Source organism: Nuphar pumila, chromosome 17 (genome assembly GCF_984573655.1).
Source record: "Nuphar pumila chromosome 17, dmNupPumi1.hap1.1, whole genome shotgun sequence".
In the NCBI taxonomy this organism is placed as follows: Eukaryota; Viridiplantae; Streptophyta; class Magnoliopsida; order Nymphaeales; family Nymphaeaceae; genus Nuphar; species Nuphar pumila.
Window position 1 is genome coordinate 51849797 of NC_143265.1, and position 24397 is coordinate 51874193.

The following is a 24397-nucleotide window of genomic DNA, read 5'->3' on the forward strand; positions in this document are numbered from 1 at the left end:
AAACAGACTCCCAAAGCCTGGTATGATAGATTTACCAATGTAATGTTGGAAAATGGTTTCTCCTCATGCTATACTGACACTGCTCTATTTACTAAGAAATCTAAAGCAGGGATTGTCATATTATTGCTCTATGTTGATGATATGTTAATTACAGGTGATGATGTTCAAGGAGTCAAGGGTATTAAGTCCGTCTTGACTTCAAAATTTGAGATGTCAGACTTGGGTTTTCTGACATATTTTCTTGGAATTGAGGTTGCTTATTCGCAACGTGGTTATTTTTTATCTCAGTCTAAACTTGCTTGTGAGATTATTGACAGATCCGGGATTTCAGATGACAAAGTATGCGAAACTCCTGAAGTTGTGGGAGCAAAAATGAAAATTGACGATGGTGTTCCCTTAACCGATCCTACCCCTTACAGGCAGCTGGTAGGTTCGTTAATGTATCTTAGTATTACTCGACCTGACTTATCACATGTTATACACATCGCCAGTCAGTTTCAGCACGCTCCCACAACCGTTCATATGAGTGCTGTTCTTCGCATCGTCAGATACTTGAAGGGCACTGTAAATAAGGGAGTATTTCTATCTTCTTCTTCTGATTTAAAATTACTTGCTTATACTGACTCAGATTGGGGAGGTGATCCTAGTAACCGTCACTCCACCACTGGTTTTTGTGTTTTCCTAGGTGAATCTTTGATTTCATGGCGGTGTAAAAAGCAACAGAAAGTCTCTTTGTCATCCACTGAAGCCGAATACAGAGCCATGGCATCCACTACCATGGAAATTGTATGGATTCGACAACTTTTGGAAGATATGGGAGTACCTATCCGAGAACCAACAAAGTTGTGCTGTGACAATAAAAGTGCAATCTATATTGCCAAAAACCACACCTTTCACGAGCGAACAAAGCATATAGAGATGGACTGCCATTATGTCAGAGAAGAATACTTGAAGAAGGTCATTGATCTACCATACGTGACGTCTGAGTATCAACTTGCGGACTTCTTCACAAAAGCTCTTTGTTCGCCTAGATTTCATTTCCTTCTGGACAAACTTGCGGTTATCACACCGTAAGTTTGAGGGAGGGTGTTAAAATGTACACTCAAAATCAATATTGTAAGTATAAATATATATACTTATATAGATAGAGATACGTATACATATATTATATGTATACGTATCTCTATATATAAGTATATATATTTATACATTTTTCTCCTTTTTTACCCGAAAGGGTATTTTTGTCATTTTACATTTTGCGCATATTCCATTTGGAATATGCTGTAATTTTTCCCATTATTTTTGTAATTCTTTTACTGTTTTATTTTTCTTTTTTGCACTCTCAAAAAAGTGCATTGGGGGTCTCCCCAATAGAGTCGTTGGGGAGCCCCCAACGGTCACAATTGTGACCGTTGGGAGCTCCCCAACGACTCCTTTGGGGAGCCCCCTCTTGCACTCCTTCTTTCTTGTATAAATAGGGGTGTTCCCCCTTTGTATTTAAAAAAAGCTTGAGAGTCTTAAGCATTTGCTTTTTATGAAATACATGCATTATTGCATGTTTATTATTTATACGCTTTTTGCGTATTTTGTTCAAGTGTTGTGAGAGTGCTTTTGTGCACTTCTTTTTCTAAAGTATTTGTGCGTATATGCGTATTGTCTCTTCGTAGACAATTTTACAGATGTTGTTTGGGTTGACCAACGTACTGACCACGTTTCTAGATATTATGAATGATGTATTCAAGCCGATGAGCAAGTTTGTGTTGATCTTTTTCGACGATATACTGGTGTATAGTCGTGTTTGGCCTGCACATGTGCAGCATGTGAAGATTGTACTGTGAACACTGTGTGAGCATCGGCACCAGATATATGCCAAGATATCTAAATGCCTCTTTGGATTGACAGAGGTTAGCTACCTTGGCCATATCGTCTATGGTTCTGGAGTTCGGGTTGATCCGAAAAAGATAGCGATCATGAAGGCCACATACCATTACAGCACTTCGCGGTTATTACAAAAGTTTTGTGAGAAATTATGGTCTCGTAGCCCAACTCTTGCCTCTTAAAGAATAAGAGTTTTGTGTGGTCTGAAAAGGCTACTATAGCTTTTGAGAGGTTGAAGGAAGCGATGTGTCAAGCCCTAGTTCTTGCCTTGTCAGACTTCCCCAAGGTGTTTATTGTAGAGACCGATGCATGTGACAGTGGGTTAGGAGTTGTCCTCTCACAAGAGGAACACCCCCATTGCTTTTATAAGCAAGGCAATGTCGAACAGGAGTTGACCCTTGTCTACTTATGACAAAGAAATGTTGGCCACAATATTAGTTATAGAGAAGTGGCGCGTGTACCTCTTGGGGCATAAATTCATGATTCGTACAAACCACCAAAGCCTCAAGTACATGATGGGGCAGTGTGTCACGTGTGCAGCCCGAAGGGCCACAATGGTATATAGCGGATAGTGAGTGAGTTGACTTCATACCCAAAGAGTCACCATAACCACACAGTTAGAGGTAGGGTCCTGTTCTAAAAAGGACCTATCTATATTTCACCTCAGAGTGATGTAATCTAGAGTCTTATGCATGAAGTGCATGATACAGAGTGGTTTCCAAGACATATCAACGGCTGAAAGCATTATTTTATTAGTCGGGTATGAATGGCTATGTATGCGAGTATGTGCGAAAATGTTTAGTACGTCAGGCAAACAAATATGAGGCCATCAAACTGCTCGGGTTGTTACAACCGTTGTCTATTCTCGAGCATGCCTGGCAGGACATGCCCATGGATTTCGTGGAGGCCATATTTGAGTGTGAGTAGAAAGAAGTGATTATGATAGTGGTGAAATGATTTTCAAAATATAAACACTTTATTCCACTACCCAAAGAGTATTTCACCGAGTTGGTCGCACGCTAGTTTGTGAGTCATGTGGTCAAGCTCAGCGGTTTGCCCAGGAGCATTGTCAAAAACCAAGACTCGATTTTCCTGAGTCAGTTTTAGACCTCCTACGTGGTACCAGGCTGAACTACAGTACAACCCATCACCGACAGATAGATGGTCAAACCGAGATTGTGAACAAGGCAGTTGAGACGTATCTCCAGTGTTTTGTGGGGGACCGGTAGAGTATGCCTAAAACACGAGTCATCATTCAGTCATTGATATGACTCCCTTTGAGGCCTTGTACGGGTTTCCACCGCTGTTAGTAATGGCCTATGAGAACGGGAGGGAGAATTGCATCTCCCAATGTCGATCAAGACCTGAGAACGCAAGATAAGATTCCCGCTACCTTGAAGCAAAATATTGTCAAGGCCCAACAACGTATGAAGTAGATCTATGACATAGATCGTTCACACAGAGGTCAGAAGACCCTTTTTGCTTAGGACTACCATAAACTTATGCTGAAGTATTTCGGTCTGTATCGTGTTAAAGAGCGGGTTGGAAAGCTAGCCTACCACACAGCCCTGCTTAGTGAGGTGCAGATACACCCGATATTCCACGTGTCTCAGCTTAAATCGTTTCATGGTGAGCCGCCAATAATAGTAAAAGTTTCCCATGATGAGGACCGAAAGTCGTAGCCCATTGGCCTTCTGAAGACCAAGAGACTTCGCAAGTATGATTTCATGATGCAGAAACATCTTGTAAAGTGGAATAGTGAGGGAAAAGATACTTCCACATGGGAGTGGGAGTTTGATCTGAAAAGGAGATTCCCAAATTTTGGCCCTTGGGGGCAAGGTATGTCGGAGCGTGGTAGATCTGTTACGAACCAGAGTATGACAAAATGTCCAAATCTAGTGCCCAGAATCCAGACGCTACTTCCAAACCCTTTTGGCAGTGCACAAGTCAAAGATCCAGAGTCCAAGTCAAGAGGAGAGGCAGGATACATGTAAAGCCTAGAAAGCATGACAATTAAGGAGTGGGGTCCAACTAGGGGACGCATAATTCTAGAGAGACCTATGGGTTGTCCCCTAGTTCTAAAATAAATTAATATTAATTAAGCTCTAATGCCCATAATCCAAACGCCACTTCCAGACCCTTTTGGGGGTCGACCAGCACAGTGTGGATCCTAGGTTGATGATGTGGCATTTGACATGACTTCTCTAACAGTGCACAAGTCAAAGATCTAAAGTCCAAGTCAAAAAAAGGAGAAGCAGAATATGTGTTAAGCCCAGAAAGCATGACAATTAAGGAGCGGGGTCCAACTAGGGGACGTGTAATTCTAGAGAGACTTATGGGACGTCCCCTAGTTCTAGAATTAATTAATATTAATTAAGTTGGGTTCATTACTATGGGTAAGTCTTTTATTTGATTTGTTCTTGGATTTAGTGTGGAGCCCTAGTTTAGTTGGTTTCTTGATTTTTCTAATTAGATGATGTTTTATATAATTAGGACTCAACTCAAGCACTACCTATATAAGGAGGCCATGGGGAGCCCTTCTGATCATTGAATATTGAATTGAGGTTTTCTCTAAACGCCTAGTCGTCCTCTCTCTCTCATTGTCTCTCTTCTAACGTCTTCTTCTCTCTCTCATCTCACCTGGTACAACGTGTGTAGTGGTGGATTTGTTAGAATGGACCATCGTACACGTGAAGTACAAGAAGGAAGGAGGCAGGATGAAAAGAAGGGTTGCGGCAGCAAAGGGAGACTCCTTTCTCTTAGAAGTCGTGCCCTATTTCATGTATGTATTTATATAAAAAAACAGAAAGTGGGTTGGATCAATTATGATTTGGATCCATACCCGAATAAATTAAAATTACATATTACATCAGAAACAAAAAAGTCGATCCATATTAGAGACCCAACTTCAGTTTTATGATACAGTCTTAATACCCTCCCTCAAGTTGTGCATGGTCCAGTACCATAGACAACTTGCCTTTGAGATACCAAAACTGAGCACTCATAAGTCCTTTGGTAAGAAGGTCAGCAACCTGATCTCCTGTTGGTACATAAGTTGGGATAATTTATTTATCCTCAACTTTCTGCCGAACACAATGTTGATCGATCTCTATGTGTTTTGTTCGACCATGATGGATAGGATTGAAGGCAATTTGTATGGCACTTTGATTATCGCAAAACAGATTTGCAGTGTTCACCCTCTCTCCTATTTCGGTTAATAAATGTCTTAACCATGTAACTTCAGCAATAGCGGATGCCATGGATCGGTACTCAGCTTCTGTACTGGAACGCGCAACAGCACGTTGCTTCCGACTACTCCATGCTATTAAGTTTCCATCAACATAAACACAATACCCGGATACTGATTTTCTATCGTCTGGATCTCCTGCCCAGTCTGCATCTGCATACACTTCAAGCTGTCTATGTTCTCTTTTTGGCTTTGATTGATGATAAACAAGTCCATCTCCAAGAGTACCTTTCAAGTACCTAAGAATTCTTTTAACAGCATTCATGTGTTTTGTATATGGATCATGCATGAACTGAGAGACTTGATTCACTGCATACACAATATCCGGCCTTGTAAAAGTAAGATATTGAAGCATCTCAACTAATCGACGATAATACTTTGGGTCTTTATATGCCTCCCCATCCTGAGTATTAAGTTTATGGTTTAACATGCTAGGAGTATTCAATGGCTTGCAATTCTTCATTCCTGATTTCTCTAAAAGATCCAGAGCATACTTGTGTTGGGTCAACAAGAGACTAGTATTTTGTCGATTCACTTCAACCCCCAAGAAATATCGTAGAACACCCAGATCCTTCATTTTAAACTTCTGACTCAATAGGACCTTTGTGGTCTCTATATGCTTACAAGAATTTCCTGTAATAATAATGTCATCTACATATATGAGGAGTAAGATGTTGACCTGGTGTTCTCGAAGGATAAACAATGAATGATCAAGTTGAGATCAATCCATATCATTGTACTTCAATGGAAAAACTGTCAAACCATGAACCTGATGCTTGCTTCAGTCCATAGATGGCTCGTCGCAACCTACAAACATGTGTCTCGGGATTGTTTTCTACATAACCAAGAGGTTGCTCCATGTAGACTTATTCTTTTAGATCACCATGTAAGAATGCATTTTTGACATCAAGTTGACTTAGAGGCCATCCATGTTGAACCGCTAAGGATAACACAAGTCGTATGGTTCCCATTTTTACAACTGGACTAAAAGTCTTGTCATAGTCTTCTCCATATGCTTGTATGAAGCCTTTAGCGACAAGTCTTGCCTTATATCTTTCAATGGATCCGTCAGGTTTGTACTTGATCTTATATACCCATTTAGACCCTACAACATTCTTATCCGGCGGCCTAGGAACTATTTCTCAGGTCCTACATTCATGCAAGGCTCTCATTTCTTCATTCCTAGCATCTGCCCATTTTGATGACAAGGAGGCTTGAGAAAAATCAATGGGTTCTTCCTGTTTTTCAACCTGCGCAACATATAACTGCATTTCTATGGAAAAGTTCTCGTAACTTACCCATCTTTCAATTGGGTGTCTAATCCTCTCTGAGCGTCTGACCTGCTCAGTTGTGTGGGGTGTATCTCTTCTCCTGGCATATATTGTCCCTTAAAACCTTCTGTCATTTGCAGTGGGAGACATAACAGATTCCTAAGCAACTGTCAACATGTTCCCTCTAGATCCTGCATTGGTTTCCATGGGTTCACACTCATTTATCACTGTATGACATGGAGCAGAGTTATCGATCACCAGCTGATCAAATAACTCATTTGCAAGCCACGGCTGATAGCCTTATTCTACCTTAGTGGCCTTTCCTTCCTTGTTTGAGTCTTGAACATTGTTCTCATCAAAGACAACATTTCGTGAGACTTTAATGCGTTGAGTGTCTGGATCATAGCATCGATATCCTTTATATTCATCAGCATACCCAACAAACTTGCATCTACAAGCTTTATCCTGAAATTTGTTACGTAGGGAACTATTAATATGAACATAGCATACACATCCAAACACTCGCAGTTGACTGTATTGAGGCTGGGTACCAAACAATACAAAATAAGGAGTTAAATTATTTAACCTCATTGGTAACCGATTTATTACATAAACCGCAGTGTGAAATGCTTTTGTCCAAAGACTTAAAGGAATTTGAGTGTCATGCAACATGCTTAGGGCACTTTTGACGATATGACGATGTTTTATTTCCGCGACCCCATTTTGTTGTGACGTATGTGGACAACATATTCTACGCCTTATCCCATTATTTTGAAGAAATTCAATAAATTCCTTTGATAGATACTCTCCCCCTCCATCACATTGAAAATGTTGAATATTTTTCGAGAATTGATTGACAACAAGAGCATGGAATAAAAAGAAGAATTTGAATACCTCAGATTTGTATTTCATAAAATAAATCCAAGTGTATCTGGTATAACTATCAATGAATGTGACATAGTAGCGACTACCAGACAAAGAGAATTGTGGAGCAGGTCCCCAAACATCAAAATGAACAAGTTCAAAAGGAAAAGAAACTCTTTCATTTATTGAATTAAAAGGAAGCACATGACTCTTACACGACTGACAACTAAAACAAAGGAAACCATCAACCTTATTACACTGACTTGACTTTGAAATAAGACCACTCGACACTAATTTCTCAAGAGAGGAATTATTACAATGACCCAAATGACGATGTCAAATATTTGACTTATTATACGAGGACAGACTTAAACAATCTTTAGATGAATCCAACTTGAATGGTTGACCAATGGACGATTTTGGTCCAACTCTACGAACAGAAGAAGGAGCTTCTTTTAGGATATACATGTTTCCCTTTCGTTCTTCCTCAACGAGCGTCTTCGTCGTGAGTAGGTCCTTGACACGGACAGAAGGAGTAAATTTGATGCAAGAATGAATGTCATCAACCAGTTTAGAAACAAAAATGATGTTTTTAACAATATTAGGAGAATGAAAAACATTGGACAATTTTAGGGAACCATCGAAAAGAGGAATATTTACATTTCCAGTGTAAGTTATTAGATGGAGAGCTCCATCTCCAGTTTTAATACTTGCATTTCCATGATATGGGATGGGTTTCGAAATCTTACCAATATCGTCTGTCACATGTGTTGCCGTTTCATAATCAATGTACCAAGTTCCTTGATCACCCTATTTAAAATTTAATCGTGACAAAGCTTATATCAAAAGATTCTTGACACTGTCTTCATCCCATTGATTTCCTCCAGCTCTTCCTCTGCTTGACGATCCAGTCGTATTCATTTTACTTTTGTTTTGCGGGTTGTGCCAACAATTTGCCTTGATATGTCCCTTTTTGTTGCACAAATAACATGTTGGAACATTTTTAAAATTGTGATTTCCAGAAAAGCTCAATGTGCTAGGTGTGGGTAACAATCCACGCCCCCCTTGATTATTCCTTATCTGTCCATATCCTCCTCGGAAGTAACCACGTCCTCTCCCTGAATTTGTCCCTGCAAACAGTACTTCTTGGTTTCCTGAATTGTTGCCTACATCTTCGCCTTTGATGAAAATTTCATATTGTAGTAATTTCGCCCAAAGATCCTCAAAGTTAGGAAGTCAAAGAAGACACAAGAGAGATGTAACCAGCATGTGGTAATCTGACCCAAGCCTGTTTAGCACTTGTTAAACTTTATCCTTATCAGAAATCATACAACCCACCATAGCCAATTGGTCTGTGATGATCTTCACCTTGTTCATATACACTGTAATAGTCATGCTCCCCTTTCTTAGGAGCTGAAACTCCCTCTTCAAATGCATAATTCTTGCTTCTGGATACCTACAAGAACCTCTTGTGAAAGAGTAGAGGTAATGTAGGCTACAACAGCCTGATCTCGTTTTCTCCAAGCAGTAAATTCAGGGTTTTGAATCAATATGTTAGAAGCCTCTCCTTTATCATCCATAAATTCCTGCACAATAAATTCTGGTGGTGCAGAAATCGTTCCATCTAGGTGTCCATAGAGGTCGAGACTCTTAATAAAAGGCAGTATATGCCTTTTCCAGGTCAAGTAGTTGTTATTCAATTTTTCAGAGATAAGTTGACCTAGAAAACTAGATGGCAGGGTAGGAGAATCCATGAAAACTAAAATTGAAACAAGGAAAATATGGCAAACGAACATGTTTGACTGTTGCCAAATACTCAAGGATTAACGTCAGATCTAAGATAGATTCTGACGAATGGAATATGAATGCAAGAGAAGTTTGGAAGGAAAACTCAAGCTGGATTGTAACAAAGGTAGAAGGAATAGAACTAGAAGAAAGAATTCAAATCTGAATTTGAGTTCAGATCTAAACAAAACAAGAATATTTAAATTGGTGAAAGAGATCACGCCTAGACAAATTTAGGCATCAGGAATCTTCAGATCCAAGACTGATAAAAGAAATCACACGCGATCTGATCTAACGATCAGATCTGGAGTCAGATCTGCAGTCACGCAAGATTTGGGTTCAAATCTAAACAAACGAGAATGTTCAAAAGTGATAAAAGAAATCACGCCTGGAGATATTCAGGCCTCGGGAGTCTTCAGATCCAAAACCAATAAAGGTAATCACGCACGATCTGATCTAATCAATCAGATTTGGAGTCAGATCTGCAGTCACGCAAGATCTGATTCCAAGATCAGATCTGGAATTGAATAACGCTCAGATCTGTGAACAGACTTGCAGTCACACAGGGTCTGATCTAATGATCAGATCTGGGATCAGATCTGTCCCGATCGAGGGTACAGAAATCTATATTGAGATAAGAGAATAACAAGACCTTAAATAGAAGAATATTAGTGAGAAATAGAAGGATTCAGATAGTAGAAGAGAGAGGAGGAAGAAAACTGGAAGGCACTACTCACCTGGAACGTCGGTCTCACTGGACACCTTTGGAGACGATTCAATGCACAGAGGCCTTGTGCTCTGATACCATGTTAGAATGGACCACCGTACACGTGAAGTACAAGAAGGAAGGAGGCAGGATGAAAAGAAGGGTTGCGGCAACAAAGGGAGACTCCTTTCTCTTAGAAGTCGTGCCCTATTCCATGTATGTATTTATATACAAAAAACAGAAAGTGGGTTGGATCAATTATGATTTGGATCCATACCCGAATACATTAAAATTACATATTACATCAGAAACAGAAAACCCGATCCATATTAGAGACCCAACTTCAGTTTTATGATACAGTCTTAATAGGATTCAGCTTGAGCAAAGGGCCCATGCCCTTCACGTATCCCTTCAGATATTCCAGATGGCTACATTGCCTAGGGAAAGTTGTTCAGAAGCCTCTACAGTCGTGGTTCTATTGTTCTATCCTCTCTGATGCCTAACTCAGGTAACCAGCCCTTTAAACCTCTGATATTAATATCTTAGACTTGTAACCAGACCTTAGATTGCATTATCTTGCTTTTCTCAATCCCAAAACCAAAACCGCATCTATCCAATTAGACCAAAAAATTTGTTTTCACTATTTGAACATCTAGTCATCCAACGACCTATTTTATTGTTCCCTGACCTCGAACAATCTTGACACGAGTCCCTAGGTGTCCAGCAAGCCCTTAGTTCAGTTCAGATCAGATGTGAACCGAAACCCCTTTTCCGACTAGCCAACCGAGCCAATTTAGCCTACCGGATTTCCTTGTTTCCTTAGGTCTTTTTCCAAAACCTCTTAAACCCTACACCACGGTTACCCTTAAGCCTCTACCCCATCGTATCCAGCAAGAACCTGCACCCCAAACACGTCCTTCCCAGCCTCAGAGGGCTAAGAACCACAGGCACGATCCTCTAGCTTCAATCGGGCTTAGACTTAAGTACATGTCTTATGCTAGCTTGGGGCTCCCTTCAGGTCCAAACTCTGAATCGATTCTACCGAAGTTTGAGGAGGGTGCAACACTATGCCCCACAACATGGTATTTAAATCTATAAAATCCCTTGTATATTACAAAACTACAAAAGTTATACTTAACTAATTTTGACGGGGACCTTAAGTCAACTATTATACAGAATTTCAATGCGGGATCCATTGAGAGGCATCCTTCAAGACTGTCACCCTCCATCAACCTCTTAGGGTATGGATTACTAAATCTAATCTAGAGGTGCAAATGAGTCGGATTCGGGCCAAATCTTGCCATATCTGAATTTGAATCCGAACAGCAGACATTAGATCTGAATCTGAATAAGATCTGAAGATGTTTCATTGAAACTGAATCCAAAATACATATGGTAGTACTGAATACAAAAAAAAATAGAACAAAACATGTTATTTACATGCAAAAAATGCATTCGGATAGGACTTTGATTCGGATTAACTCTAGATCCGACTTAAAATGTTGATCCGAATCCAAAATTAATTTGATTGAAGAGGTTTGAATCTGCATTCGAAATTTACTTCAAGGATCCATATCCGAAAAAAATGTCACATTCAGATCGGATATCAGAAAGAATATGTCGGATTCAGATCAGATATCTGACCATATCCGATATGTTTACAGCCCTAATCGAATCACCACGAATATGTAAAACAATGCTCAATAAAATGCTTAGAGACATTTTGAAATCTAAGGTCACAAAAAATGAGATTAAGGGTAAAAAATAATATTGTATCATATCGTATCATATTGTACTATACGGATCATAACTTTTAGGTTCTTTCATACGATACACACTCATATCACAATATGGTTGCATCGTACTTGTATTGATTGTATCGTACAATACAACCTTGTACCATACGATTCAGGGTGTATTGTACGATACACTAGCGACGCACTTTAAAAGGAGTTGAAACTTATTTTTTAAGTTTTGGGTTTTATAAACCTCTTGAAGGCTATGTCACACGGACTCGGCTCCAAGGTCGCCGCACCTGTGTCGACACGCACCGACACGGGTGCGGACACGGGTGCGGCTCGGACTCGGTCAATCCGACCTTGGGTGCGGTCAACGCACCCAGGGTCATTTTGGTCCATTTTTTGGAAATTTTTTTTTTTTGAAATTTTTTTTTTAAAATTTTCTGGGCTACAGCTGTAAGGAAAAAAACCCATCACAACTAAAAAACCTGTACACTTTCAAGTTTTAAGTACAGAATGGGCACAACTCAAGTTTTTGTGGTTTTTTCCTGTATGAAGAAAGTGAATTATTACAGTGTATGAAGAAAGTGCCCAAAAGTGAATTATTCCTGTATGAAGAAAGTGTACAGAATGCCTTCACAACTCATCACCTGTCCCCTAATGGGCACAACTTTGACCGAGTCTTATATATATATATATATATATATATATATATATATATATATATATATATATATATTTTATTTTATTTTTAATATATATATAGCCGAGTCCCCGTGTCCAAAATTTTTGAAATTGCGCCGCACCCGTGTCGCACCCGCACCCATGTGACATAGCTTGAAGGTTATCTTCCCCATTTGTATAGAGGTCAATAGAAGGAAACTCACATCCTAGGAGTGTTGAGAGCATTTTGGGGCCCGATTCTTGCCCAAGGGAAGGGATTTTGTAGTTTGCTCGTGTAAGAGCATTTTCACTCATTGTTCACTCAAGTGAGATAAGGTAAAAAAATCCTCATTTTTTGCTTCATTTGTGTGTGAATGAAGTTAGAGGAGAGTAGGCTTCTTTCTTTTTTGATGTTTTAGAAGATATTTTTTCATTTTTATCCTTGAACCCATTTCGTGTGTCGTTAGAACTCAAAATATGTGTCTAAGTATGTTACTGAGCATCGGTTTATATATTTGTGGTGATTAGATTTAGTAATTCGTGCCCTAAGAGGTCGATGGAGGGTGGCAGTCTTGGAGGATGTTTTTCAAAGGATCCCGCATTGAAATATTGTACAATAGTCGACTTGGGTTCCCCATTGAAAGAAGTAGTTAAGTGTAACTTTTGTGGTTTTTTAATGCACGGAAGATTGTATAGATTTAAATGACAAGTTGTGGGGCATAACTCTATCTTAAAATTATGAACCCATCACATTCCTACCGAAATTCGTGTTGAGATTCTTACTAGTCTTATCAAAGATGATAAAAAAAAGGCACAAGAACGTGCAACAATTGTCGGAGTGAAATTGTCAAAGGTGGTCCCTGATTTAGAAGATGAACCATATTCATCTCAGGCTATTGAACGATGTAATAAACGAAGAAAATCATTGAGTTGAAGTCTGATAGTGAACATAACTTTTATATATAGGGTCGTAGACATGTTTTTGTAACTAAAAATTGTAACTTTAACTTTTTTAATGAATTATGAATTGAAAACCTTTTGGCTTTTCAATGTAATGTTATTTTTTCTTAAGCAATTGTACTTGTGATGATTAGATTTGTTAATGGTTTGACGTCCCCAACGTGATGATGAGACAAAGTGGCATTATTGTGCGATTTTTGAAGGTCATATAGGGTGTGCTACTTTGAGATGTAGGTTTTGCCATTTAGTGTTTCACAAGGGCCCAAACGACATGAAAGAGCACATTGCAAGGATTGGTAGAACATGCCACGATGTTCATTGGCTGCAGATGAAGCATGAGTTGAAATGCATGTTGTTTTAGAAGAAATCAAAAATATGAATTTAGGGAACGAGAGGCACATGCCCAGGGAGTGGTAGTAAAACCAAATGAAGAGACACAAGGCCCACAACAAGATGTTAACTCTGATGCCAAACGTGGGATGTTTAACAGTGAAGATGATTGATGTTGTTTTGTATCTTTTGTCACAAAACTTGTGTGTAACGAAACCTATATTTAGTTGATTGTGACATGAGATGAGACATTTATGTTTAGTTGAATCATGAATGTTTAATGACATATCTATGTTTAGTTAAATCTATCTTGTATTCTATGATTTTTTTGGATTTTTTTTAATTTTTAGAGAATGTTTTAGTGAAAATGCAATTTTTTACGATCGACGTGTATGTTATTTTGATATCGGCCGATACGAGTTACCATATGCTTTTTACAACCTTGCTAAAAATTAAAGAATATCTTATGAAACATCAAAAAAGAAAGAAGATTACACTCCTTCAAATTCAACCATGTGCAAATGAAGCAAAGAATGGGGATTTTTTTACCTTATCACACTTCCTTGAGTGAAAATGCACTCTTACGCGAGAAAAGCACAAAATCCCTCTCTTGCTCTCAACCCTCCTAGGATGTGTGAGTTTCCTTCTAATAGACTCTACACAAATGGGGAAGACGGCCTTTAAGAGGTCTTTAAAACCCAAAATTTAAAAAATAAGTTTTGGCCCCTTTTACACCGCTAGTATATCATATGATCAACCTTATATCATACGATATGATATGATACAGTCGATACGAGTACGATCAACACTTGTATCGTAATACGAGTGTGTATTGTATCGAAAAACCTAAAAGTTATGAATTGTATCATATGATACAACATTGGTGTTACGAATCCATTTCAAAAATATATATTTGTTTTGAACAATGTCATAAGTATCGTATCGTACGATACGTATCGTTACTTTTGGGTTTTGTGATACGATACACATTCGTATCGCGTTACAAGTGTGTATCATACTCGTATCGAGTGTATCGTACGATACACCCTTGTATTGTGTTATATCTTACGATACAGGGTGTATCACACGATACACCTTCGGTACACTTTAAAAATGCCAAAAATTACTTTTTCATTTTGGGTTTTAAATACCTTTTGAGGGCCGACTTCTCCATTTGTCTAGAGGTCATTAGAAGTGCATTTCCACCGTTTTTCACCTGAAGAAGTGGGTTAGGGTAAAAAAAAAGTGCATTTCCACCATTTTTTCACTCAAAAAAATGGTTTAAGGTAAAAAATATTTATTGTGAGGAAAATTACAAAGCTACTCTCCAAAAATATTTTGCCTCGGTGGGCATTGCCCTCCTACAACCCCCCCCCCCCGCCAACTTACCGCAAAGTTGGATCCGCAAAAATTACAGATTTATATCAAGGTAGAAATCATGTTGCACACTCCAACAAAGATGGCATCAGATGATCCAGCATGGCAATGGGGCACTCAAGTAATGAGTGGAAACTGATTGGAAATCAAGTGCAACTATTGTCATAATATTTTTGTTTATGTAATATGAAAGTATGAGTCTTGTGGCATGTTTTTAATTGCAAGATGTTTAATATTTTGCATTGTTCTTGTGAGAGAGTTGATGTTTGATGATGTCTTATGCATCTCATAGAGACATACATGGTTCATATGTGATTTTATGGTTGTATTTTATGCAATTCATCATTATCTTATGTTGTATGATTTTTTTAGAAATTTTGCTAATTTTTCTTGATTTTTTTTTTTGGGGGGGGGTGTTGAAAAAAATCATTAAAAATTTATTATATTTTATGATACGATCGATACGGGTAAAAATACGATACTTACAACCTAGGTTTCAAACAACGTATACTAATATAGTGACACAAATTTAAACAGCATAATAACAGCTAAATTTTCACGAGAAAATTGTTCTCGCTTTTTATTGGAAAAATTGGAAATAAAAAAAGAAGAAAAAATTAAAACTGAGTAAAAATAAATAATATACAATATAAAATTAGAATTTTTGAAAATAAATGATATAAATGAAAATATGGTGTCATTTAAATCATGTTTGAATATATTATGATGATTTTCTGTTTAAAATGGTGACTAAAACATCACAATTTTTGTGATATTTTCAAAATATCATTGGTATTTGTCGCATTCCATACCACCACACAAATGAACACCATCATTGCCAATTTTTTATTCCATCTTCTTTTAATTCTTAGCCAATTCATCAAATAATAACTCGTCTCAAGTCCTCTATGCTATTATATTCCAAAGGGAACTCTGAACAAGACAGCAAATACAATCTTTGAAAGAAGAACAGCTAATATAGCTGACAAGTAGATTCTTCATCCCTTTCACACAAAATCTGACAAACAGTTAATTGAAAACATTTTTCTCAGGTATATTTGGGTGCTCTGTCAAGAGATGTCAACCATGAGGGGAAAAAAAGGCCCTCCTCGAAGGACTTGATCCCCATATCACCTTAAAAATTCTACTTTTGCCACATTCCAAGTATAATCTGTCCTTTGCAGCACTATCATTTTATATCAGACAGCTGTTGTATCAAATTTCCCCTTCCATTGACTCAGTTCCTCCTCCAATTTATATCGTACACCATTTCCTACATAACAGTCAGCGACTGATGATTGCTTATTTGCGGCCGGCAAGTAGGTATCTACTTGTAACTTGTAAAAGGCTCCAATCCTAACAATTTGTCTTTCCAAAACTCAACCTGAGATCCATCTCCTATCTTTGTACAAAAATATAGAATTTATTCAAGATGGCCACCAAACCTCTCAATATTCCTGAAATTCTCCAACTTGGCATTTTCCCCCAATTTCAAGGGAAGGACCCTCCAGGCATATTTATGCTTGATAGGTTTGCACCACCATCCATTTAGTCACCACCATTTTGCTAGGAAAAACTCATCCATCAGTCAAATTTTCCTAATCCCCATGCACCTGAAGAGGCTGGAGAGTTACTTGTTTCCATTAAACCAAATGTAATTGTTTTTCTCTTTGGGACAATTTTCAAGGAAACCTCAAAAATATATTTTCCAATAGCTCTACATTTTTATAGGTATTTAGTATTTTCTACAATTGAAAGCACGTATGAAGGGATGTTTTATAAGAAGAATTCTGCCTGCTAAAAGTAAATAACCCGCAAACCAATTTTGTGCTATTCTGCTAATCTTATTCTCAATTGATGCCCAATGTTTCACTTTAAACATCCCCATTTTCAGCATTACCCGTCAATGAACCCTACCAAACACATTGTATTAATGTTCTTCCACATTGAAAACAAACAGGCCGAACTTATCTTTGTTGATTTTTTAAGCTCAATGGTATTGCAAATATTTTCAACAAAACCAACCAATGCCATATCTGAGCACAAAAAATCAGGTTGTCATCAGCAAAAACAAACATGTTAGCTGTGGTACACCTAGAAGTTGAATTCCTTCGATAAAACCCAGGTCAAGCACTTTCATCACCAAGGCATTAAATCCTTCGCTTGCTATCTGTAAGACTAGGCTGTATCTAACAATTTTTGTCCTCTGTAGATTTGGACCTCCATTTGTAGAATATCAATTCTCCAACGAAGAAAATAACAGGGCTACATATGACACTTGCTCTCCCCCCAAGAGCTGGACCTTTTGCAAATTTCGAAGTGTGGAGTCTCCACCTAGGATAAGAGGTCTGTGGGAAAACTGTAGATATCTCAAGTTTCAATTTACCTTTTATAATTATAACTAAAACTTATATTATGGCTCCAGTGTGACCTATAAAATTGAATCTAATTGGAAATAAACTTCAAATGAAATTTCATGTAAAAGCAGAACCTAAACATAGTTGCTTTGTCTATTTCAAACTGGCATTTTAGAACCACATCCTTGTGTCCTGCTTCTGCCAATCAAGGTGGCTGAGACTTTTTCGAGTGCAAAGATTTGGCCCTAGGGATTGATTGATCAAGTATGGAGTTGCTTACTCACCAACATCAATCCCAAAGGATGCTTCAATAGCTACCGCAAAGGAACAACAATACTGGAGCCCCATGCTTTTAGCAGAATGATAATAATAAGGAAAAAGGCCACCAGCTTAATAAACTGAAAAGAACAGACTTTTATTCTTAGCCAAAAGGATGCGAAAGGTATAGAAAAATCCAAAAGTTTATAGTAACCAGCCTAGTGCAGGGAAAGTGTTGTGTTTGGTTTGGATAGGAGGGCTCCTCCCCTTGTTTTGGCCCTTGGAGAAAATCATACATTTACTATGAAAACCAACGCCCTACAATTGCAGAATACTCACTGTCAATAAAAGTTTCACCTGATCATGAGCTTGTTTGGTGACAGACCTATCCAGGCTTAAAAGTTAAAACTGAGGTTATTGCACCGAATCTGGCAAACTACTTTACAAGACCTTTAAAAGGAAATGTTTATAGGCTCAGGCACGTTCATTTTGGTTAGACCTGTGATTCCTTAGCTTATGGTTCTTAGCTGGGATTCCTCAACCTGTGATTGTTGGTTACAGGTTAAAAGGTTAAAAGGTCTGAAGCTTCACAGCTGAGATTTCAGAATCACAGTCTACACATTCTCATGTTTGTGTAGCTTTGTGACTCTTCTGTGATTGTGATCAAGAATCACAGTGCAAAGCAAACGTGCCCTTAGTATTCTCACTGATGAGCCCGCCTAAGAGACATGCGCATGGAGATACAATTCATAGGATTACCGATGGATGTTTCAATTTCATGAATAACTGCACCCTAAGATGAGAAAGTCAGAGTATTAGACATGAAAATATGAAGCTACATGATATGTAGGCTAGTAGGCTTTCAGATGATATTGACTCAACCAGACAAATCTGACAGAGGCTCTCAGACTTTCATCCCTCCTCAGGTATAGCTTCCCATTTGCTTCCTCGCTCAGGTATGACTTCTTGTTACAGCTCCTTTTTGCATCAAAATTCAGTACAATCACCCACAAATGTTCCACTCAGTCCCTCAATAACACAAATATATGTGCTTACATGTTATATTCAGTTCATGCCACATCAATTTTGGAAAAGATCCCCAAAATAATAGCAACCCTGGATTTAAACTTAGTTGCAAAATTTACTATATTTCAACACCTCTTTTAACCGACGAACATGTGGTGTATACGTTTAATTTCCAGACTAAAAAAGTAGATTACCAGAAACTAAAAAGACCAACCAAAGTAATGATTCCCTACACTCGAACGATGGCAACATTCGGCATATAACATTTAAAAAAAACACCCTCCTGCATATTTAAGAAACCGATTAACAGAAAATATGCGAAAGATGATCCGAGAAGGAAAAAGAAATTAGCAAAAAGAATGCCCACAAAATCAAAATGCTTAAACAAAATAGAAACATCATCCAAGTGCCAAGAGTCTGAGTGAAAACCCAAGAAATCGATCGTGGGGATAAAAAAACAACGATTTGTGAACACAAAGAAGGGGAAAAGAGGTATACCGATAGAGTTCTTCGAAGCTTAAACCGCTAGCGTTGTGATTGTAAATCTCATGAATGGCGTGCTCCAGCAGCTTCCACGTCTTCTCTGCGTACTTGGGGTCCATCTCCACCCTGTGTTTGAAGGGCTCGATCTTAAAATTCTTCTTCTTCGGAGCACTCATCCTCGCTCCCCACCGAATCGAAACCCCAAATCCCGAGCCCCAAATAAAAAAACGGAGAAATCGAAGAAAAAGAAAACCGAGTCTCGATCGAAAAGATTTGTTGGTGATCGGCCAATCTCCGAAAAAATGAGAGAGAGAGAGAGAATTGGGGTTGCGGATCGTTGTGGTGAGAGAGAGAGAGAGAGAGAGATTGGGGGAATACGCAAATGGGCGGGGGAGGGAGTTGCCGCTTATTTAAGCAATAATGTTTTTGTTGCTCCTGTTCCCACAGGTATGCCAAAGCCCCTTCGCTTGCTCCATTTGTTGCTACTTATAGTTCTTCCCTTTCTTCATCCTAAAAAAAAATATTAACATGGTTTTTATTTGTACATGACGTTTTATGCATTTATCATGCTACGATTAATTTGATCGAGCTTACTGGACCATGTTTTGTAGCCAAGGTGGAACTATTTCATGAGCATGATGTCTATCATATTAAGCATTGTAAACATTGTGAAAAGCTTATTGATCCATTTTACAATGGCGTTCGTTTGGTTTGGTGGCGTTCGTCTGTTTATCCAATGGGATGGGATCTCCATTATGTATCAAATAAATCATAGCCGTTTCATTGACCGTTAAAGTTAAGCACCAAACAATACAAATTTATATTGGTGAGAATTACTTTAATAAAAACAAAAAAACAAAAATGCCGTAGATGTAGATGGTACTCACTTTTGTCACCAAACCTTGTTTGGGTGGAGACTGGTCAAACATGATCAATTCACTACTCAAAATATGCCAAACATGATCATTTGATTTTTTTTGTTCAGTTTTACCATTTTATAGCCTAACAAATTAGCCGCCTTGGTCATGTAATCGTCACTAAAAAATCAGTCACCATGTAAGTTGTAGCCTGAAAAATCAAACGCCTAATTTTTAAGGAGACAAAGGGCAGATGTGTTAAATAAACAGTAAATTGGTCATGTTCATTCTATTTTCTAACTTGCGGTTAGCAATGGTATTTCCAATAAAAGCTTTTGTAAAAAAACTGAAAAAAAAAAAACTATACAAGAAATACGTCTGAAGAAAGAAAACACTCGTATTTGTAGTCCTTGTTGAGCATGCCAAGTAATCAAGACTGTCTAAATTGAGAATCGACCGTCAATATGTTTATCGTGGGACCCACATTTCTGCTCATGTATTCAAAACTCTGTTTTTTTTTTTTTATTAAATATATTTTTAGTAAAAAGGGCTTGATAGTCACTAGAGCTTCTAAAAAGATAATCTGATATATGCCCTCCCAGCCATCTTCCTGGTGCTGCTGCATATGCATTGTATTGTAGGGGTATTCAATTAATTAATGACAAAATGATGATGATGATGATGATGATGATGATGATGATGATGGTAAAAGTAAAAAAACAAAAGTGTACGATTTTTGCATGTGGCAGAGCAGCAGCAGATCGTAATCCTTTTCTTCAAACATACTTATTATTTTCCCATGTTCAGCCTGACTGCACAGTTGACCACTTTACATTAACCAGGTAACATGTGAGATCTGGATTGTTACTGTTTAGGGATATCAAAGGTTCATATTTGAGTCACATAATTAATGGAAATCAAATTCTTTCAGTGGAATTTGGTGATGAAAGTAACATCAGATTACATATTACTGATGGAATTCGGATTTAGTTTGCCATTTTATATCTGAATATGAATCCAAAACCAATTTCTATTTATTGTAGAAGGCACCTCGGATTAGTTATTTAAGCTAGTCAGATTTAGATTTAGCAGAAGCCCTGTTGGTCATATCGGATCATGCAAGATTCAGTAATGTTGCCATTCAAACTAAATCTGACCAGTTTACATCCATACTATATGTTAGAGGCACACTACAGTGTAAATGGCTAAGATTTTATCCAATTCCGACTTCATTTAGTTGTGTTTGGTAAGCCAAAACCATGTCTTGATTTTTTGCTGCCAAATTTGATGAAGATCTGAATTTGACAAATATTACATGTAAAAAAAAAAGAAGATTTGGTGTGAGATTTCCACAGCGGATTCTGAATATGAATTAGAATCTGTGTAGCCAACATCTGATTGGTTGGATATAGTATTAGCTTACATTCGACTTGAATTCAAACCATTTGCATTCCTATAGATGGGAGTGGAGCTCCAACCCATAACATGATTCATTCCCCTGTAATTCTGTCAGACAAACAAAATGAAGACAGGTAAAAGCATCAAAAGTCTTTGATCTAGCATTCATCAACCTATAATTGTATGATTTGGAACTTTGCCACCAATCATTATGTAATGACAACTGACAAGGCATAACTGGTAACCTTCAAACTAAGTATGCGGTAGGCCAATTTTGACTTGGGGATTGGGCTGAAATAACTAGGCCGATGCCGTTAAAAAAAAAAAAACTAGGCCGACGAGCTGAGCTTGAGCTATCGATCTAGGCCCAACGAGGATGGGACCAAGTTCGAGCCCCTAATGAGCCAAGCTGAACCCAAACTCATAACGAGCCGAGCTAGAAGACACAAGTTCAAGTTGTCTCATTAAAAACAAATATATCTTTTTAAAAACTAATGAAAATAGAAAGCGAACATCCCGACCACCTTTCCAAGGCACAGCCCCAGAGTATATAAAATGTATACGTGCATATTATCTTGAATAAGCCTAGACAAACTGAGCTGAGCCCAAGCACTCTTGTTTGTGCCCAGCTCAAGTGTCCTTCACAAGCAACTCATGGCTTGGCTCGCGGAGCTGAATTTATATCAAACTTGTTAATGTACTACTGCAATTAGCTGAGTCCCAATGTTGACTCATCTAACCCAAACAAGTCACGGGTCACTGATGACTTGGTTGAGTGCTCAAGAAAGGATCGTGGTTTGCAAAATTGACTACCCAATTTTTAAAATTTAGAAAATAAGAGGAAAGGAATAAACTTTTTTTGGTCCTACCAAATTTGCAAATTTCAAATAATATAAGGGTGGAGAATTGATTTGTTGGATGTGATTGTAGTTCAGGATTATATCTTAGATCCAAGTTAATGTCCTAGGGATGGCACATGAGATGAGAGGTCATTCAAGATAATGCACAAAATATGCACTTCAATAGCAGTGTGCATTCAATGTAAGCATGTAAAAATGAGCCTTTTTGTGTCATGCCCCTTTAGGCACTTAACATCTGCATAAACACAACATTATATGTTGCATCTGCATGTTCATTTAGCATTTAAAAACATAGGCTCAGATCATACATTCACTCCATGCATTGCTTAACCAGTCCATCACCGGTTTGGGACTCACTTAGGCATGTATCTGCTTTGTTGTTTCAACTGTCACTGTTATGTGCACACTCTGATAATAGAGATCATTTTTTTATAAAATGTGCAAAATTTTATCAGTTTTCCAATGCCACAAACCATTCATAAAAACTTCTTCGGACAAGGAAAATACGATCAATTTAAGCTTATACATACTTTGTTGTTTTGACTATCACTATTTTGTGCACAATCTGAGAACAAAGATCAAACTTCTATACAATATGAGAAATTTTGTAAACTTTTCAACACTGCAAACCATTCATAAAAACTTCTTCAAACGAGAAAGATACGATCGATTTACTGGACTAATGTCATATTTTACATACACAGGCAGGAATAACACATTCGGGTGAAACCACTAACATATGTTTCTTATTTTCTTTTCACTAATTCTTTAAAAAAAAAACCTGTAAATTTTTTATTTTCTTTTCTTTTCTTTTTATGGGTTGGGTTTAAACAAAACTCCAATTTTGATTTATTCAAGGTCACCAATGGTTTTGAAATGAAAATCACATGTATGTTCTTTCAAAAACCGATTTGGTTTTCAGAAACAAACATCATGAAGTGTTTTTTCTCATCATTTTTTTTCAGTCATGACGGACTGAATGCATGCATACTCATAAGCATATAAGTTTCACAACATCAATATGTATGACAAGGATGACTCTAATACGCCTAAGGATGAAGATTTGAGAAATACATACATGATTTCAAAAACATTTTTCACATAAATTATTTTTGGAAATGCTTTTTTTTCTAATTTCACATCATCGTCATGGTCTAAATCCATGGTCGATGGTACACATCATTACCCATATTAAATTGACATGTTATCAGCATGTGATCATGACTATGACAGTCACACACACACACACAACCACCTTGACGAACAAGACAACTTTTACCATGAAAACAGTTTTCTCATAAAACATTTTTGGTGTTTTCGTAAATTGTGTAATCTTAATCTTTTTTTTTCTTTGTTAGGAACTGAACCGACCCAACCCAATGAGGTCTAGTCAGGCTATTCCTTAATTGATCAAAATTGATCCATAAGTGGATCAGTTTGTGATCCTTCACACAACTGCTTTTTGACCAATCGATTATGCCTGAATTACCTGAATAAATCTCATAGTGCAATAAAAAAACTAGATTTTAATTTTTTAAAAACTCCACACTTATATACATATATGTACTTATACATATCAATACATATGTATATATACAACATATGTATGCCACTATAATAAAAATGTGGATTAACGATGGATGATATCCGTCGCTAAACAGTTTAGCGACAGAATGGCGATGGAGTAGTGACAGATATCGTCCATCGCATAATCGTGGTCGCTAATTAGCGACGGAACTTTTTTGTCGCTACTTCCATTACTAATTTGTGATGTATTAGCGATGGATCATGTCCGTCGCTAAATAAGAACAGATTTGGGTTTACGACGGATTATATTTCATCGCTAATTCCGTAGCTAAAATAGTGACAGAATATAATCTGTCGTAAACCATCAAAAATTCATCGCTAAATATTAGCGACGGATTTTATCAGTCACAAAATTTTAAAAAAAAATATTTAAAAAAAGAGTCTCGAGGCGCGCCTCAATCCGAGGCGTACATGCCTTGAATATTTTAATCAAATGAGGGTCAAAGTCCTTATTTGACCAAAAATTAGAGTTTTTTTACGCAATTTTAACTAAGCTGCTAGTAAAAAATCAGGTATGATTCATAATAAATCGGGTCTTGTGATCATCGCAAAAATTTTTCTCTTGTGGTTTCTCTCTCTTCCTTCTCTTTTCCTTTTCTAACCTCTATTTTCTTCCTTTTTGAAGGGAGAAAAATAAAAGAGAGAAGAGAAAAGAAAAGAAAAGAAGAGGAATTCTTTTGCGGGGTCTCACTTGACCTTAATTTTGAAAGTATTTGAGAAAATAACTCACCTCCGTTTTGAAATATTTGCA

The 24397-nt window shown here is 37.6% G+C and overlaps 1 protein-coding gene across 1 annotated transcript in view; it reads right to left on the minus strand.

Moving 5' to 3' along the window:
- The window catches only part of LOC149811959 (cullin-3A-like), a 64469-nt gene extending 45062 nt beyond the window's left edge, over nt 1-19407 (minus strand). Inside the window, exon 1 of the mRNA XM_089992618.1 lies at nt 18960-19407. Coding sequence (XP_089848744.1) covers nt 18960-19120 — 161 coding nt within the window. The 5' untranslated portion in view covers nt 19121-19407. The remainder of the gene's footprint in view (nt 1-18959) is intronic.
- Between the last annotated feature and the right edge of the window lie 4990 nt (nt 19408-24397).